The 17604-nt window shown below is 48.6% G+C and overlaps 1 protein-coding gene across 1 annotated transcript in view; it reads right to left on the bottom strand.

Moving 5' to 3' along the window:
* LOC142558459 (prolyl 4-hydroxylase subunit alpha-2-like) overlaps nt 1–17604 on the bottom strand; it is a 45729-nt gene that overhangs the window by 13779 nt on the left and 14346 nt on the right. Inside the window, exons 6-9 of the mRNA XM_075670590.1 lie at nt 11044–11132; nt 7827–7997; nt 2351–2527; nt 1532–1696 (exon numbers count right to left, since the gene is read on the bottom strand). Of these exons, the coding sequence (XP_075526705.1) occupies nt 1532–1696; nt 2351–2527; nt 7827–7997; nt 11044–11132 (602 nt within the window). The remainder of the gene's footprint in view (nt 1–1531; nt 1697–2350; nt 2528–7826; nt 7998–11043; nt 11133–17604) is intronic.

Below are 17604 nucleotides of genomic sequence, written 5' to 3'. Positions count from 1 at the left end.
AGCGAAGCTTTCTTTGCCTCTTCCTTCAACTTTACCACTGCTGTTGCTGCTGCTGTCGGGCACACCACGTCGGGAGCTGGTTCTAATCGTGTGTACACACGCGAGAAACTCGTTAGGACCTTTGCACTGCGTTGAATGTGCACAGTGTCCTCGGGAGGCCCTTGTGCGTCACCACATTAGCCTCTTGACGGCTGTAATTATCAGTGACCGTCCGGAAAAGCACTGCAGAAATTACACGCCTTACCTTTCTGCTAGCGTGCAAGTCCAGAAGGAAGCTAGACAGAATGGTAGAGAGGAAGGGGAGATCAGGAAGAGAATGAATGGGTTTAACCGCCTTGCCACTCTTCACTCGCGGTTCCCATAGAAGGCGCACGGGGGAAAAGGGGAGAGATAGGGAAAGGGTGACGTGTGAAGGTAAAGGAAAGCTACCCCTATTAATCCCGAGAACGAACTACCGGGGCGCTGCGAGCGTCGCTCGTGTGACGTCAGAGCACGGACTCGCGCTTGTCGTCTGCTGCAGTTGGGGCGGTGTCCGGTGCCTTCTGCAGTGTTTTCGTTTGTTCGCTCTCGTTCCGTCTGCATGTACGCTTACGGCGGTCGTCTCAAATATCTTTTTACGACGTCTTCGTTTGCAAAAATGTTTTGTGTTCGTTTGCGAAAAAACAACTTGCCGCAGGTGGGCAACGATCCCACAACCTTCCCATGCGAAGATCGTGTATCGTTCCTTACCTGCGGCAAGTTTTTTCTTCCAGTTTCATTTTCATTAATATATCGTTTCTTTAGTTCATTTATTAGGGGCAATTAATTTCCCCTATGTTGTCTTTGGCGTGAGTGTTTGTTGGCTTCTTATGATATGACTAATAAAGATCGGGCCTCTCGGTTAACTCCCTTTCTTCTCCTTAAATGGCCAACGTTTGCCTTCCTTAGGTAATATATCATGTCTACAATGACGTGAGTGATTATTGTTGGTTACCCACCACCAAGTGGCTATGATGTCGTACTGAGGAGCTCGAGGTCGCAGGTTTGATCGCTGCCGCGACTGCTGCGTTTAGATGGAATAGAGATGCAAAAACGCTTGTGCACTTAGATTTAGGTGCAACCCAGATGCTCAAAATTATTTTAGTCCCACTACGGCCTGCGTCATGGTGAGGTCATGGTTTTGGCACGTTAGGTCCTAAAACACGAAAAAATTCTTTTTTTTTCATTCTCTCTGTCGGAAACACACTAATTGCTTCCCCATTAGAAGAGCAATATTGCGTAACGTTGCCGTGCTACTATTATCGTTACTGCGACCACTTTGTTTGAAATGCGCACGCGGGGTAAGCACCGCTCGTGCTGACCAAACAATGCGCATTAATATTTGGTGGCAAGCGGTAACGGTAACGATACGCTACAATGATTTCATTTTTTAATTTTTATTTTGCAAAACGGCAGTTGTGTTTTCTCGTCAACGCTGAGGCATAGAACGTTCACTGTGTTCATCATTTAGAACACTCACATGTGGCGCCAGCCTTGGTGGTCCTCAACTTACCTCCTTCTCCGTGAGTCCCCCTAGCACGTAGTCGGTGTGCGTTTCGTAGTGGCCTCCCGGTCCGTAGGAGCCGTACTGCTTGTCGCGACCAGCATGCAGGAAAAACAAAAGAAAGGCGAGATTGCAAACGCTAAGCGAGCAACGCAGAGCAGGCAGCTTGCGAAGCTGGAAAGGATGTAAAGGGTGTCCCAACTGCAATGCGCCAAGATTTTAAAATAAGCAAATGCCGTGCGGGCTGAACCAAGGTAATGTTATTTGCCGTCACTCTGAGATACTGAGATTATTTTTGCATTCTGCTGGGCATATAATTATTTTTACTTAGTTGATAAACTACTGAAATATAATAGATGAAATAGATGAAGAAGGTGTAATTGGAAAAAGTAGAGCAACATGAAAAACTCCCAATACAACGCACTAAATAAACGTGCTTTTCCGAGCGTGAATAAAGCCCAGGGAATACGCGCAAAGTGTCTCGAATGGCCAGTCACGCGGCAATATCGCGTGTATTCGCGGGCTTTTTGTTGGGCACCCTGTATAGAGCCGCCAGAGCACATATCAAAACGTGTCGAATATATAGGAGTGTATATAAAAGTACTAAGCTCGGATATAGACATAAGATACCCGGGAAAAGTACCATATATGTTAAGCGTTTTTTATGTCTTGGGTATGCATAAACTGCGGGAAACCTGACCTTTATTACTTCCGAACGGTATGAGATCTTTCTTACGCAGTCTCGCTGCCTTTGATGTACGAGTTTGTTGGCATTCGGACCTACATGTGAAAGTGTTTTTATTCTTATTTTTCAGTGCATATACTCACCTGTATTAGCTCGGTGTCACCGCGCTCGTAGTCTGTGGACAGTCCGGTGAGCATGGCCACCCGTTGGTTGACCCTTTCAAGCAGCGGGTCGGTGTGTGGATTTAACCACGCCACTTCACTGATGCGTCCGGGGTCCACCGTTGTTTCGGGCCACTCGAAGATTGTGGCACGGGCCAGCTGCGCAGGGAGTAACGCGGTTTCACAGCGCTGTGAAAAACTGCAACAGTCATCGCGACGTTGTGAAGGCCCGGGGTGAGACGGCGTGGCCGTTATGGAAGCTGAATGCAACAGAAACTCAGGTCGGAGCCCCTGAATTTGCCTTTAAACGTAACAATACAGGATTATATTATAAAAGCTACCTTCCACATAAATGATACAAATAGACAACTCACATATGCTAACTTATTTCCACCAGTAATCAGTTATTTTCTTCTCACACATTGCGCTGTGTACAGTTTCCACGTTGGAGTCCGGCTGTGGGCTTGTGCGGTGGTGGCCGTGAATGCTGATGATGTTGTCCAGACAACGCCGCCTGAGTGGGGCCCCCGAAGGCGTATGACCAGGGGCACTGTTGTGGACTAGATCAAATTCAGCCATATTGACGAATTTTCAATTTCTTCAGCTCTGGTAGGCCCAGAGCAATGCCACGGCTTCTCCGATCGGCTCAAGATGCCCATAGTACTGAATTTGACAATGACCACAATGGTAATCTCAGGGCGTCAGTCACGATTAACTATAAGAACCATCTACAAACAGACACTAGTACTCCCGAAGAGTGCGACAAATCGTCGAGCGGAGCGGTCATTGATGTAAAAGTTGCTTCTATTGCCGTACCATACATCTGCGAAGGATTCTCTACTTTCTGGAAGATTGCTTTCCTTTATTCAAGAGAGTAGAATAAGATTTTGTGCTTGCTATGTTTGATACTAAATATATTCTAGCGGAGCATTATGATATAGAAAGGCTCGTAGTTGAAATTAGCAGCATGAGAAAATGTGTAGATGAGTCTTGTGCAACTGTCGCTGATAAAACGAATGAGTTACTCATGCTCATCGGAGCGCTTCTTTAACCGGGTCTGTAGCTAAATTTGCACACGAAGTACAGTTTTGATTGATTGAATTCTACAAATGTGACCGATATTCGTGCCGATTGTTCACACTGTGGTCTTTTTGGTCATGCGCGAAGATCAGCGCGAACTGATGAGTGAGGGGGAGGGGCGGTCGCTCTATTTGTTTTTGCAAAATATCAAGAATAGAAGCGCTCTGCGTCCTCTATGGGTTCCTTATCGGTGTCTTTCAGCATCTTATTGTCACCTTATACTTGCTTCTTGTTATGCTAACGCAACACTAGCAGCGCTGATGCTGACGTCTTACGAAGACATCTTTACTATAATGACAAGCGTAGATTGTTTATCGCTTTTCTTGTGACCGCTCTTCCGCATACTACGAACTGTTAACTTTACAGCTCGGTGCAAGACGCGCTCGTATTTATCACAGCATTCTCGATTGTTGGCCCAGATTCTGTTCTCTATGTTGTCGCCGAACATCGTGTAATCAGATTACAGGATCTACGCGAATAATGTTGTGCATTAGAATCTACGCCGAGTCGTGTAAAAAAAATAGCCAACGTGCCTGGATCAGATTTCGACGATCCACGCATGCCCTCGTCTCTGTCGTTCGGACCGAGCGCCACTTGTGTTTGTGGGCGCAAGTTCGACCCTGTAAATAGTTACTTTCGTGGCTCTACTCCGTGCCGCGGTCTCGTTCTTCGCCTTCACGACAGCATGACAATGTTCTTACGTTAAAGCGACAGCAAGGGCAGAAGAAGAGGACGAAGCACGCTTGTCTTTGGAGCGGCTTGGTGACGACGCGACAACCCTTCTGACCTTATCATCGATTCATCTTTAACTAAACGCACGCTGTCGTAACAGTTTTGGTGGATACGCTGGGTGAAAGACCGGCGCCCACAAAAGAACCACAACGAGCCGACAGGAGAGGCGGAATCCATTGAGATCCGCCGAAGTCGAACAATTAACGCTCTGCCATCAGAGATGGCTCCCGACGGCAGCAACCCTCAACCTTCTTCCAGCGTCTCATGGCAGCCCTACATCGAGCCACGTATACCTTGGCCGGCAAAGCTAGGGAACGCTTGGACGGATCGATAGGCTTCTACTAACGGGGAAGTCGGTTCAGTGGGTGGAATGCCACCGAGCAGCTTAACAACGTTGCCTTCTTCTTTAAGGGAGCCTCGTTTTTTGGCTTGAACAGCACGTGGAACGCTTGACAACGTGGGAGAAGTTCGTAGGCAAAATTAAGAAGTGCTTCGGAGATCCGTCAGCTAAAAAAAAGCGTGCAGAGCAAACGCTAATGCAGCGAACTCATGTTCCCGGCAAAACTTGCACAACATACAACATACATCGAGGAAGTGTTCAAGTTGAGCAAGGCCCTGTATCCTCACATGACAAAAAAGGCGAAAGCTGATCATCACATAAAAGGGATTGCCGAGGACGTATACCAGCTCCTCATCGGGAAAGACAGTCTAGAGTACATAAGTGACGTCCTTAAGCACTTCTCCCGCTTTGAAGCCCTGAAGGCTCGGCGTTCTACTCCGAAGTTTGGCCGCCTGGCCAATGTAATTAACGTCGGCTGAGCTGCCATCGTCAGCTCACCGTCGCACGTTGTCACTCGCACGTACAGCGTATGGCGTGCGAGGACGATGTTATTAGGAGACTGGCCCGGTACGTATGCATAGCAAAGAAAACCTATAGCAACTTCTAGAGGAGCTAAACCCAGTGCGCCTCCGCCTATCTTCTTCCACAAAGCTTCGCCTCCTTTCTCGATCTCCGCATCCGCCACTCATCGCATCCGCCACGATCGTGCAACGCACGCAAGCGGGGTCGCTAGCGCATCCCGTGCTCTTGCACAAGATGTTCCCAACAGAGCATGACACTACATGCCCGTTTTGCAGACGATCAAAAGGCGCTCTAGCACTTATCCTTGCAGAGTGCACTAAGCTCAACCCCCCCCCCATCCCCCCCTTCGTCCCCTCCCCCCTCCCCCCCCCCCCCCCGGACCGATGGGAGACCTTGTTGTCCAGCCCCGACCTACCGACCCAGCTCGCGCTGGCGCCTAGGGGCCAGGAACTGCTGGACGCATACGAGACCTGAGAAGAAGGTTCGACCCCGTCTGGTGCCAGGGCGCACCAACCTTTACTAAGGGCTCAGTATAAAAGTTGATTCTCTCTCTCTCTCTCCATCCTCGCATCGGTCTACGCTACCTAAACATTGCTATAGGTAGGGCTACATTGCCGCGCGCTGTTAGGATCGGCCTGCAGGGGTACTGCTCTGCAAAACTATCTCAGCCCGCTGCAGGGGCTTCGATCGATCCGCAGTGGTGGCGCCCTTCAGAGAACCAGCGAGAACGACAGCGCTAACCAACCATGAATAACGTTTGGAGAATTTGACTACGGGGGCGTTCATTCACCATCCACCTCGTTCGGGGAATCGGCGACTACAGGAGAAAGGCAGCTCAGGAATTCAGAGGCGCCGGACAAGGGACAACCGGCGGTCACGCTGCGGGGGTCAGCTCGGGGAACTAACGCGCCTTTCAAGACTCAAGATAATGGGCAAGTGGCGGGTCGACTGCGTTGACGTTTGACGCTGCGAATCGGCAGTGAAAGCTGTGTGTACGTGTGAGTAAACCCCCTCCCCCTTCCTTCAAAAGGGGGCTGGCTGCGATGACGTCGAACATCTTTGCCTCACCTAGGGATCTAGGGAACACGAAGTGCTTATAATCGGCTGTTGTCGGCTGCTAGGCGTGCTCGTCGTCGTGCTCGTCGTCGTGCTCTGTGCTCGTCAATGTACTCGTGAGCTGTGTGCTCGTATGCTGTGTGCTTCGTTTTGCGGGCTCCATTTGAGAGTCACGCTAGACTGTGTAAATGTATCACTTGTTTAAAATGTAAATACTGTAAATAAACCCTCTTCACCTAGTTCCTCCCTACGACCTTCAACCCTTACAAATGGTGGCAGCGGCGAGATCGTCCGACAAATCTTACAGCGCTCAGCGCACTCCTTCGTACTTTCCCCGGCACACCAATGTCGTCATCTCCAGGCGCCTTCCTCTTTCGCTTGCTTCGCGGCTTCAGATAGACACAGCCGATTTCACGAACTAGCCAGTTACGATTGTGCATAAAATTCGAGGACGCTTAAGCTTCACCTTTAACAGCGGAACGTAATAGCATTAAAAGATCCCTGACTGCTTCTCATGCTTCGCGGCAAAAGCTTATGTGAACATAATGTTTACCAGTAAACGCTGGTGGCGAACGCTATGCACGAAGGGGAGCTTTCTGGCAGAAATGCAGATTCCTGCGTTGGACGATCTCATTTTTTCGCACTTTTAATAATTCAGTTTTAAAACATTTGACATAAAAGGCATACGCTGTCGTTGGTTTGAGTCATGACATTTGATAAGGGCTTTCATTCTCAGAATTCCGAGGAAAAACCTTGTAAAGAATGTAAGACAATGTATGAGCAACTATAGCGACAGAAGAACTTGAGTGGCATATAGAATATCTACGGCAGCTTTCGCTCACAGGACGTCCGATGCCGCACTCCGACACGGGATTTTCTGTGACACTGGCCACTAATGCTATCGCGGTAAATTGCGACTGCGCTAAGAACCTATGTGGCCATCAGAATTGGTTGGATTATGAGAACAGGAAGACGGATCTATTTGGCACAAACCAGCAACAGGGAGCTGATTTTTTTCATTTGCAGAGGACAGGAAATCCTGGAAATTGTTACCTAAATATTCACTCACGAATAATGCCGGAGTGATGCTTGAGTACACGTTCTGCTTGCTTCTGCTAGTTTGACAGTGACAGCATACAACCCGTCCCTTTGGTTTGCGAGTTGAATCATGCGCATGAGTTGAACAGCTGGAAGCCGTCGCGACGAATATTAATTTCCGAGAACTACAAAAGCAAAGAGAGAGTAGGACTAATGCCGGCTCGCCTCACAGATGTAGCAGCAGGGTCACCTGCTACGCTTTCTAATCCTTCCTATGAAGCGTTGCAGAGACGAAGTATTAGCCTCGGCGAAGAACGCTGGAACGTACCCTTTCTTTAGGATTCAAGAACAATGCGCAAGACAATACATTGACTCGTTAGGTTTGCCAGGTGAGGCTTACACATTGGCGACGCAAGCATGGGCAACTGGTGACTTTTGATAGAGACTGACAACGATGCGAGTGCGGGAGTAGGAGTTTTCTCGTCAGCTTCTACCGATGAAACTATGTGCATGACACTTCAATTATAAATTTTCTTTCAGTAATGCGGCGAACAGAAGGTCGATGCCATGGCATGGTGAGGCCGCGTAGTGGCAATAATGTTGCCTCCGCTGGTATTTATTGAGAAAACTACAAATTTAGCCGCCTGCAAGCGTGACGCTATCTCCACGGAATATCACAAAGTGACTCACCATGGGGTCCCCAATCCTGCGGAATGCTTGTATCTCCTTGGGCGAGATGACGTCGTAGAATTGGACGATGTAGGGGTCTAGGCTCATGACCTCCATTTTGACCGGGCCTATTCGGAAGTACGAGTGCGGAACGCTCAAGTAACAGCGCAGGTCCTTCTCTTCTGTAGCATTCTGCGCACAGGGTCGGGGTGACGTGTATATAATACGCAATAAGTATATATAAGCTCTGTTGCATGCTTTCATGCAACGCAAGCTGTTAGTGATCGATGGGCACTGGCTGTATGTAGGCTGTGGAATTTTGTTATCATGGTTCGGTAGCATACGACTAGACAATCTTTTAAAATTTACACATGGTAATCATTTGCATCCCAACAGAAAGTCTAGTGAAGGCGACGAAATTTAATCAGAAAGGCAACGAAATCTCTCAAATGACCTTTCTGATGGCAAGATTAGCTCTGCCCCGTCTAATCCTATAATATTCATCTACTACATAAGACACAGAACAACACTCGTCATGCGTCGTCCTATGCTTGTCGTCTCTTGCGCTGTTTTTTTGTACCACAATGAACGGACTATGATGGCCACTCCTGGTGCAGCTCATCAATAATGTGCTGCGCCAAGAGACATGAGCCTAACATGAGGCCCAGACTGAGGCCTTAGTTTCTTTGGGAATAATATATGGTGTTCCTCGCTTTCCCTCCAGAATGAACGTACTCTAAATTGGATCGCTCGACTCTCAATAAATATAGTAGGCTTTACCATAGTTGGCTGCAGTAAATTGGCAAGAACATTCTGTGTGGCTTTGTTCACTGTCGCGGTATCCCACTCAGGTGGGAGACTTCCTGGTAAACTTATTTACTACACGTCACGGCGTATCCACTAAAAAAAACATTACTAAACACCGAAACAAGACAAAAGGCTCCCATTAGTAATGGAGACGAAGTACGTATTGTTGGGCTCTGCTTAAATTTACTAACTGCGGCCTAACGATGAAAACCTCGGCGTAAAACCAGCGGTTGCACAATGACACTTGTATTCGTTTGAGCAGTTATTTATTGGAACGTTGGCTAAGTGGCTAAAGCTTCGTTTGTTCAGCCGCCGCTGATAATCAGTAAGAGTTAGTCGCATCAATTGCTTGATCTTCATTTCCGCTAGGAACCATACTTATCGAAGCTAATAAAGGACAAATATAGTGAATGGAGAGAGCTAGACAGTCAAACATCTTGTTTTCTGTGTTAGCAACACCGGCTTTTAGTGGTTGAGCAGGAGTGGCCGGAGTTGCTTGAGAGGTGCCCTCAAGAGGTCATACGCACCGGTGTCTGTGGCGTGTACACTTGCGCAATAGGCTCATCTGCATGGTGTTAACCGAGGCCGGCACAAGATCCTCGCACTCTCGGAACACTCAGGAGGGCTACTGTTAACACACTGGGGAGCGGCTATGGTCTGTCCCCCACCATCAGTTACACCGTAAAAACCACGAGGTATTGAAACAGGCGGCATCTAGAAACACAGATTTGTATTCGCATATATTTTTCTATTTAAACTGGGGATTTGAGTAGTTGTATAAGAGGCTGTTGCCGACATTGGGGCTTTGAAAGCGTAGAATTTGCCTCGAACTCTGTACCATTGCAGTGGTCATTAGGAACGTTACAGACAACTGGAGCAGCTTTTGAGAAACATTTACTACCTTTGTACAAGTGCCACCAAACATTTTAAAAGTATTCTCCCATATTTTGAGCAATTGCAATCCCTAGTTCTTTTCTCTACGTTTCTAGTTTTCGTCATTTGCGTCCACAACGCACTGTCGCTTGTTAAAGCGCGCTTATTCCGAAGAAATCTTGTCCAGGCTTTCTTATTGGCTGGTGCGAATTGTTTAAGGTCGTTTTGCTTCGCGAAATAATGATACAGCCCCGCTCGGAGTGCGTTCAATGGGGAAATGACACCGGGCTGTTCACACTGAAAGAAAGACGCAGAAAAGATGAATACTGAGGCAGCCATGAAAATAATTATGCGCATTTCACGCACTTTCACAACTGATGTAAGCGAAGCTCTCTGTGCTGTTTGCTTTGATTGACGATGATTTTCGCTGATGTTTACTGCGAATGTTCGATTTCTTCCACGTTTAATCCAGCACGAGAGTGGTGAGTCGACGTAAAACGTCACCTTGCGTGCACCACTGCTTTTTTATGCGTAGAACAGAGAACACACAGGTACACAGCATGAGGCGTTGCTGTGGGTCATACTTCATAACCTGAGAAGGTTGAGCATTGTCATAGCTTCACATGGCTCACCGCGTCGTGGCTGAAGTATTAAACTTTAATTGAATTATGGAGTTGTACTTTCCAAAATCACGATAGCTTATGAGGCACGCCTTAGTGGCGAGCTCTGGATAAATTCGATACCGTGGTGTTCATTAACGAGTCCCTAAATCTAAGTGCACGAGCATTTTCTTATTTTGCCCCCGTCGAAATGGTGCTGCCGCGGTCGTGATCAAGTGCGCTACCTTGAGCAACACCACGGCAGCAAAGGTACCGCGGCGGGCGCAGGAATGTTGATTTGTCGTTCGACCGCTTCCGTAGTGTCGTCTGGACCCTACGGTGCCGTCTAATTAACGCGGCTCAGCTTCTGCATGCCCTGCGCAAGTTGTCGGCTTGACATATTTGCATGCTGTTTATTTTTCAGAACTAACAGAGACGTCCCGCGCCGTACTTCGAACTTAAATTTCTGGAGTGTGCCCGTAGCCGCTGTCCTGCATGTCTAAGTAGTCGGGTTTCCTTGCCTTCTGATGTTGCATACCCCCTGCCCGTTCCCTCCCCCCTCCCGTCCCACTCCTTGCATGGGAGCTGCTAGCGAAAAGTGGCAAGGCTGTTATTCACTCATTTCACGATTGCGTCGGTTCCATTCGTTGTCTGCCCCTTCTCCGATTCTGTCGAGCTTTCCTGTGGACTTGCACGTTCGTAGAAATGTAAGCGCTGCAGTTTTAGGGGTGCTTGCGCGGGGAGTCATGGATAATTATAGCCTTTCTTATTGGCTGGCTCGAATTATTTATTGATGTTTACTTTTCGAATTGGTTATACAGCTCCGGCCGGAGTGAGTTCAGTGGGGTAGTGACACATCGCTGATCACATTGAACGAAAGACACAGAAACCTCAATACCGAGGAAACCATGAAAAAAAGAAAAATACGCACGCAAGAAGAAGGCTTTCAAGCGACTCACCCGGAGTTTGACTCCCCGGCAGAGATCGTTGAACGCCTCCAGGTATCCTTCGGCGTACGGCATTTCAACGCTGGGCTCCTCCGGCAGGTCTGCAGCGTGAGGTTGTTAATTGCGCAAATGCATGGGCGCCGCAACCGAAGCAACAGGAACGGAGTAAGTTCAAAGCACAACCAGACAATTTATCGGGACCGCGTAACACTCATGTTCCCTTTGCTTTTCGCGCGTTGCCGTGCTTCTTATTTTTTTCCTTCGCATAGTCACTCAGTAAATCGCTGTTTCCAACTTTGCACTGCACTCTGCTATAATCGATCTGTTGGGAGCCACAATTATTTTTCGTAGTTTAGTATTGCCTGTAGGTGACATATGTTACTTAGGACCATCTTGTTACACAATTTCGATGGTGTTTCATAGCCCCACAAATTTTATTACGTCGATTTTTACGGTATGCGTAAAAATGAAACGTTAAAGCTCTTGTGTTCAACTGGAGACAACGTATTGAACATTTTTGCAGCCACAGGTAAACCAGAATCGAAAGCACTGTTATGGAAAGTGAAGCCAAAACAGAGCTGAACCACGCGTCTAAATTCTCTCGAGATAAAATTGGCGGTCTGACCAGCCGTGCGGTGTGCTGCTGGCAGTACAGTGTTACGATCGGCCTGCAGGGGTACTGCTTTATCTCAGCCCGCTGCAGGTGCTTCGATCGACCCGCGGTGGTGGCACCCTTCAGAGAACCGGCGAAGATGACAGGGCTAACCGACCATGAACTTCCTTCGGAGAATTGGAAACCACGGCAGCGTTAATCCACCATGCGCCTTCTTCACAAAGTCGGTGACGGCAGCAGGGCTGGCCACGTTTGGCGGACCGTGTATTGTTGGTTGATTTGCCGTGGCCTTCATGGTCTCTTTGCAGCAAGAAGAGCTCCTCTAACAAAATATGCTTTGGGGTACGTTTTTCCTCGGACTCCAGGATTCGTTACAGTCGGCTGACACTCGTGGCGACTACCGGAGTAAGTCAGCTCTGAAATTAAAATGCGCTGGCTGGGATCAGGCGTGACCACCTGGCTGCAAGGACCTGCTCAACTCGGGTTCCGGAAATACAAAGTTCTTACGTGTGTGTGTGTGAGCCCTTCCCATCAAAGGCGGTTCGACTACGCCCCAACGACTGTGGATGGCCCGATTGGACGAAGGTTGGACAGCAATTTTCCTTCCCCTATCGATCTGCGGAGGACAGAGGCTTTTAAGCAGTAGTTTGTCGGCTGCTAGCGTGTGCTCATGCTTGACAAGCGGTGTGCTTGGTGCTTGGAGCTTTGTGCTCGTGTGCTGTGTGCTTTGTCTTGCGTGCTCCATTCGGGATTCGTGCTAGACAGTCGAATGTATCTCTTCTTTAACTGTAAATATGTAAATAAATCATGTACGCCTTGTCCTGACGAAGAGCCAGGTCTTCCCTACAACCACGTCCTCCAACGTTACTACTGGATGGCAGCGGTGGGATCAGCCTACGACTCGTAGGCAGCGATGAGAGCTCACGGATTTGGGACATGGTGACCGACCGGTTTCCTGATCAAGTTGGAGGCCACTTGGATTGGCCACCTCTTGGAACTGACTGGATACGGCGGAGAAGAACTGGTGATATGGTGCTGCTTGAGTGGGTAAGCGTTTGGTTTTGGCTGTAAGTTTTACCAGGCTTCAATTTATTTGTGTTTGTAGATTTGAATCGCTGGGGATCTTTTACTTTTATTCTGATTTGCATGGGTATCGCAGCAAGTATTGTGTGACAGCAGAGCCAAAGCTTAAAGTATCGACCATGGTGCTGTTGTGTTTGACGAGAGCTGAACTGTTGTGGTTGTGTGAAGAGCTCCAGGTAGACGTAGAGGAGGACTTGACGGAAGGAGAAATTCGTAAGACCATTCTGCAAAGTGGCAATGATTTGAAACTCACCGAACAACTAGGTAAACGAATTTTATGGAAAAACGGGAACAGGAAGCAATTTGGCAAGGACAGGAAGAATTTAGGCAAAAACAGGAAGAAGCTAGGCAGAAACTGAAAACCATTTCGCAGGAAGAAGGCCTAACAGAAGTATACGAGGCAGTACGCCGCTTCATTGAACAAAGAGATTCAAGGTTTGGAGCAGGCAATCGAACGAGGACAACAGCGGCTTGAGAAATCTGTAGGCTGGACGCAGCGAAAGTGGGAGGAAGTCGATAGCAGATTTTGGTCGAAAGCCGAGAGAAGGGTTAGCACCTCCGAGATTAGCAGCACGTTCATAGGTGAACTCGAAGTGCTATCAGCTAACGATGCCTTAGTGGCAACAGCGGCCGTTAGAGGCCGTAGTGAGAGCGACGAGGTGCTGTGCTAACAGAGAACTGTAGAGACGGCTAGGCCAGCTGTGAATGAATTGGCACAGCCACCGCGCGTGTGCGTCGCTTGTAATGTTAACGAGGTCGTTGAAGAAGTACAGAGTACTGCTGACCCGACAGACGCGAGCACCCATGTCGAGTCAGATCTGCGTGTCTAAGTACAGTGCCAGCTGGACGATGCAGTTGAGGGCAGTACGTAGGATTGCGAGCTGCGTAGCTCAAGGGAAGACAACTGCATTGTTCAGGGATCGGTGCAACTGTCCGCCAGTCTAGGTAGCCAATAGAGGAATGATTTAGTTAGGAATCATTCGGACTGTGCGCGTGAGAAAGCGATCGAGACCGACGAGTGTGTGCCGATGCACAGCGTGAGCTGGGCAATACAGTAGAGGGCAGTTCGCAGGAGTTCCAGTTGCATAGCTCGAGTAAAGACTGATGCGTTGTTCCAGAGTCGGTTGAGCTGTCCGCCAGTCGAGGCAAAGAGAGAGATTTAAAAGAAAATCACTCGGACTGTGCGGTTAGGAGAGCGATCTGGGCCGAACGAGATGTGTACCGGCCAGCTTGAGACGCGGAAGGCTGCATGAAAGAGAGTTCGAGGAAAAAGTGCCGTAGAAAGAAGCGCGGTAAAGATCGGAATGCGGTGAAAAAAATAGCGCAGCCAAAGATGGCGACAGTCACAAAAAGCCAGGGCGCGAGGAAAAGAAAGGTGCGGTCGTCGTTGACGATGTGTGCGCATCAAGCACGTTCGAGCCACCGGTCAAAAAGAGACCGAGAAGCATGTTGTGCACGGACGCGAACAAAGAGCACGGGGCAGTTACGTTCCTCGTCGTTCCGTCGTTCTTTTCGGAGTGCAGCACGTAGTGCGAAGGAGGGCAAGGTGGCAAGACGAGACGAGGTGGTAAGGAGTCGCGACGCAGTCAGTCGAGTTCGTGATGAAAGCGTGGCGCCAGGAGGCAAATTGCAGGAGACTAACGTCTTGAAGGTGCTGATAATGTGTCAGCCCTTTTGTTGTTCCTGGGTAGCCAGAATAGCTTTCGAACCGCGACCACCTCGAGTACGGCTCAAAAGTATGAGTCAGTCGTAAACATTTGAAACGGGAGGCCTTAAGAGAGCTTCTGTAGAAGGAAAACGGGTTCTATTGTTTTATTTTTGAGCATTTGACAATTTTCGCGATTTGAGACTACTTTCTTTCAATGGGTAAGGTAGGAACACTGTTTTTTCATTTGAGAAGCTCCGACACTTGAAAGATACATTTGATGTAAACATTTAATTTCGCGAGACGTTAAAGAGTAGGTAGGCTGTTTCTTCTTTTTTTTTGTGAGTAACCTGGAGGTCAAGGTTGTCGGTGAGAGGTCTATGGTAACGCGCGTGTGTATCAGTTAAACTTCTTTTTTTATATAAGTGTTTTCCAGTTTTCTAAGGTTAAGCGCGTAGGTTTTCAGTAAGTGCATAATTTGCACGGTGAAGCGTTCTGAGTTCCATTAGCGCGTGTCCTGTGCGGACGGAAGGAAGCAGAATGTTTATGACTGTGGCTCATGTGTGTTTAGGGCGGCCGCCTTCTGACTTCTCTAGTAAGCGTGCGTGACACTAGTTAATAGAAGACGAATGTATTTAAGGGTTCTGCGGAGTCCGTAAGTTACGCAAGTTTAGTTGCTCGTTTAAGGAACGTGTCCTGTATGGACAAGAGGAAGAAACGTAAGCGTGATGAAACGTTTGCGTACGACGCAAGCACGCGTTCGGAATAGGGACCACAAAGCTAGCGCTATTGTGATTACGTACCTGTGGAGTTGACCAGACTGTTCAGTGGCAGCAGTACGTGCGATATGTCCGCCACTGCGATAGGGTAAGAACAGGCTGTTCGTGAAGTTAGGCTGCTTAAGCTATGTTCGGGTATTCGTGGTTGAAAGCCTTCGCTTTAGTTCTGCGTAAACCTTTACTATTGTGCAGCGCGACGGTCAGGTTTGGTTAAGCTCAGGGGGAACGTGAACGCTCGCTTTGGCGGCACAAAATTTTGGGGTCAAAATTTGGGGCACCCTGTTGAGCGACTTGCATTGAAATTTTGATAGGAAGCCTGGTGGGTTAACAGCTGATTCCAGGCGTTTGCACGCTGAATGCTATTGTGTTGCCGGGATCGACTCTTCTGTGCCGGTTGTCCGGCACAGAAGAGTCGAAGGCATTCCAAGGGCGCAGTTTTTGCGGAGAGCTAAGTCATATTCTTGCTCGCTAACCATTCTGTTCCTGCCCAGCGGTTGTCAGCACTGGCCAGTCGAGATTTTCTGGGCCATGGAGAAGCTGTTATGATCGGCCTGCAGGGGTACTGCTCTGCAAAGCTATCTCAGCCCGCTGCCGGTGCTTCGATCGACCCGCGGTGGCGGTGCCCTTCAGAGAACAGGCGAAGACGACAGCGCTAACCGACCATGAAACTACTTCGGAGAATTGGAAACTATGGTAGCGTTAATCCACCATGCGCCTTCTTCGCAGAGTCGGCGACGGCAGCAGGGCTGGCCACGTTTGGCGGACCATGTGTTGTTGGTTGATTTATCGTGGTCTTCATGGTCTTTCTGCAGCAAGAAGAGCTTCTATAACAAAAGGGTGCTTTGCGGTACGTTCTTCCTCGGGCCTCAGGATTCGTCACAGTCTGCTGACACTCGTGGCGGCTACCGGAGAAAGTCAGCTCTGGAATCAAGAGGCGCCGGCTGGGGTCAGGCGGGACCACCTGGCTACGAGGACCCGCTCAACTCGGGTTCTGGAAATCCAAAGTGCGTACGTGTGTGCGTGAGCCCTTCCCCTCAAAAGCGGGTCGACTACGCCCCAACGACTGTGGACGGTCCGATTAAACGAACGTAGGACAGCAGTTTTCCCTCCCCTATGGATCTAGGCAGGACAGAGGCTTTTTGAGCAGCAGTTCGTCGGCTGCTAGAGTGTGCTAATGCTCCAGAAGCAGTGTGCTTGGATCTGTGTGCTGGTGAGCTGATGCTTCGTCTTGCGTGCTCCATTTGGGAGTCACGCTAGACTATCAAAATGTGTCTCTTGTTTTAATGTAAATATGTAAATAAATCCTGTGCGCCTAGTTGCTGGCAAAGAGCAAGTTTTTCCCTACAACCACGTCCCAAGCGTGGGTGAGTTGGACGACTTAATGGGCCAGCTACCACATAGTTCATGCCCGACTACATAGCTTACAACAGTAGCTCGGCCTCAGGGCCCTACGGGAACGCCCGGTCTTTACAAATATGTTTCTCTATGGCAATGTGCAGTCACTTATGGCTTGATGCGTCCGCTCTCGCATTGTAGACGTGCCGTCCCTGGGTTCTTCTAGAAGTGCGCATGCTGACTTCAGCAGGGATGCGCGTTGGGCTTGCTTCGCCCTTACCGGTAAGTTCGCCAGTGTAAGAACGAGTGATGTCGCCGTTGAAGACACGGTCGAAGCTACAATCATTGAACCGATGCACATTGAATATCCTATCTGATGTGTACTGCTCAGAGAAACAAACGTGATACTCGGAGCGCATGGCTGCTGGCGGTTGTCGCGCCATCTATGGGCGACGAGGACATCGAACGGATGCATTATGGTATACGACAAAAATAAGAGCTTTTGCGATGTGACGTGACGGCATATGGCCGCACAGCGATTGCCCAGAGTACACCGGTGGCTCAGTAAGCGCCGGCAGCCACGCGGTCTGGGTATCGCGCTTGAATATCTGAGCACTGTACGTATCTTTAATTGTACAAACTGTAACAGTGTGAAACTTAAACATTGTAAAAAATCGTCATCTCTAACAATGAAATGGCATAAAAACATTTAAGCTTCCCAAACTGCGCCTTATGTTTAGTTTCAGAATTCTTTAATTACTTCTTTATTTACAGACACTGCAATCGCCAAAAGGCATTACCGGGGTTTCGTGAGTGCCCTTCTCTACTACAAAACAACGATGCTTGGCATTGCGGTATACCACGATTTCTATACCTTGACAACGTTGGTCCGTCGTCAGTCAAAATAAACGTCTTCTATTCAAATAGCTGTGTAACCAACGAAAGGCGTGTACACCAATCCCTACAGCTTCTAAGGCGTGAATTGCATTATGATCTACATTGCCGTGCGCACCTTTAATATCAAGGTATAAGAACTCAGTGATTCGTTTCAGATGTTTCTGGTGCTGTAAATATTACGTACGCTGTATAGTCTTTGGCTAGGCATTGCATTTACAAAC

Source organism: Dermacentor variabilis, chromosome 9 (genome assembly GCF_050947875.1).
Source record: "Dermacentor variabilis isolate Ectoservices chromosome 9, ASM5094787v1, whole genome shotgun sequence".
NCBI lineage: Eukaryota > Metazoa > Arthropoda > Arachnida > Ixodida > Ixodidae > Dermacentor > Dermacentor variabilis.
Note: the sequence above shows the minus strand (reverse complement) of the source record. Positions and strands in the feature narration are given on the sequence as shown.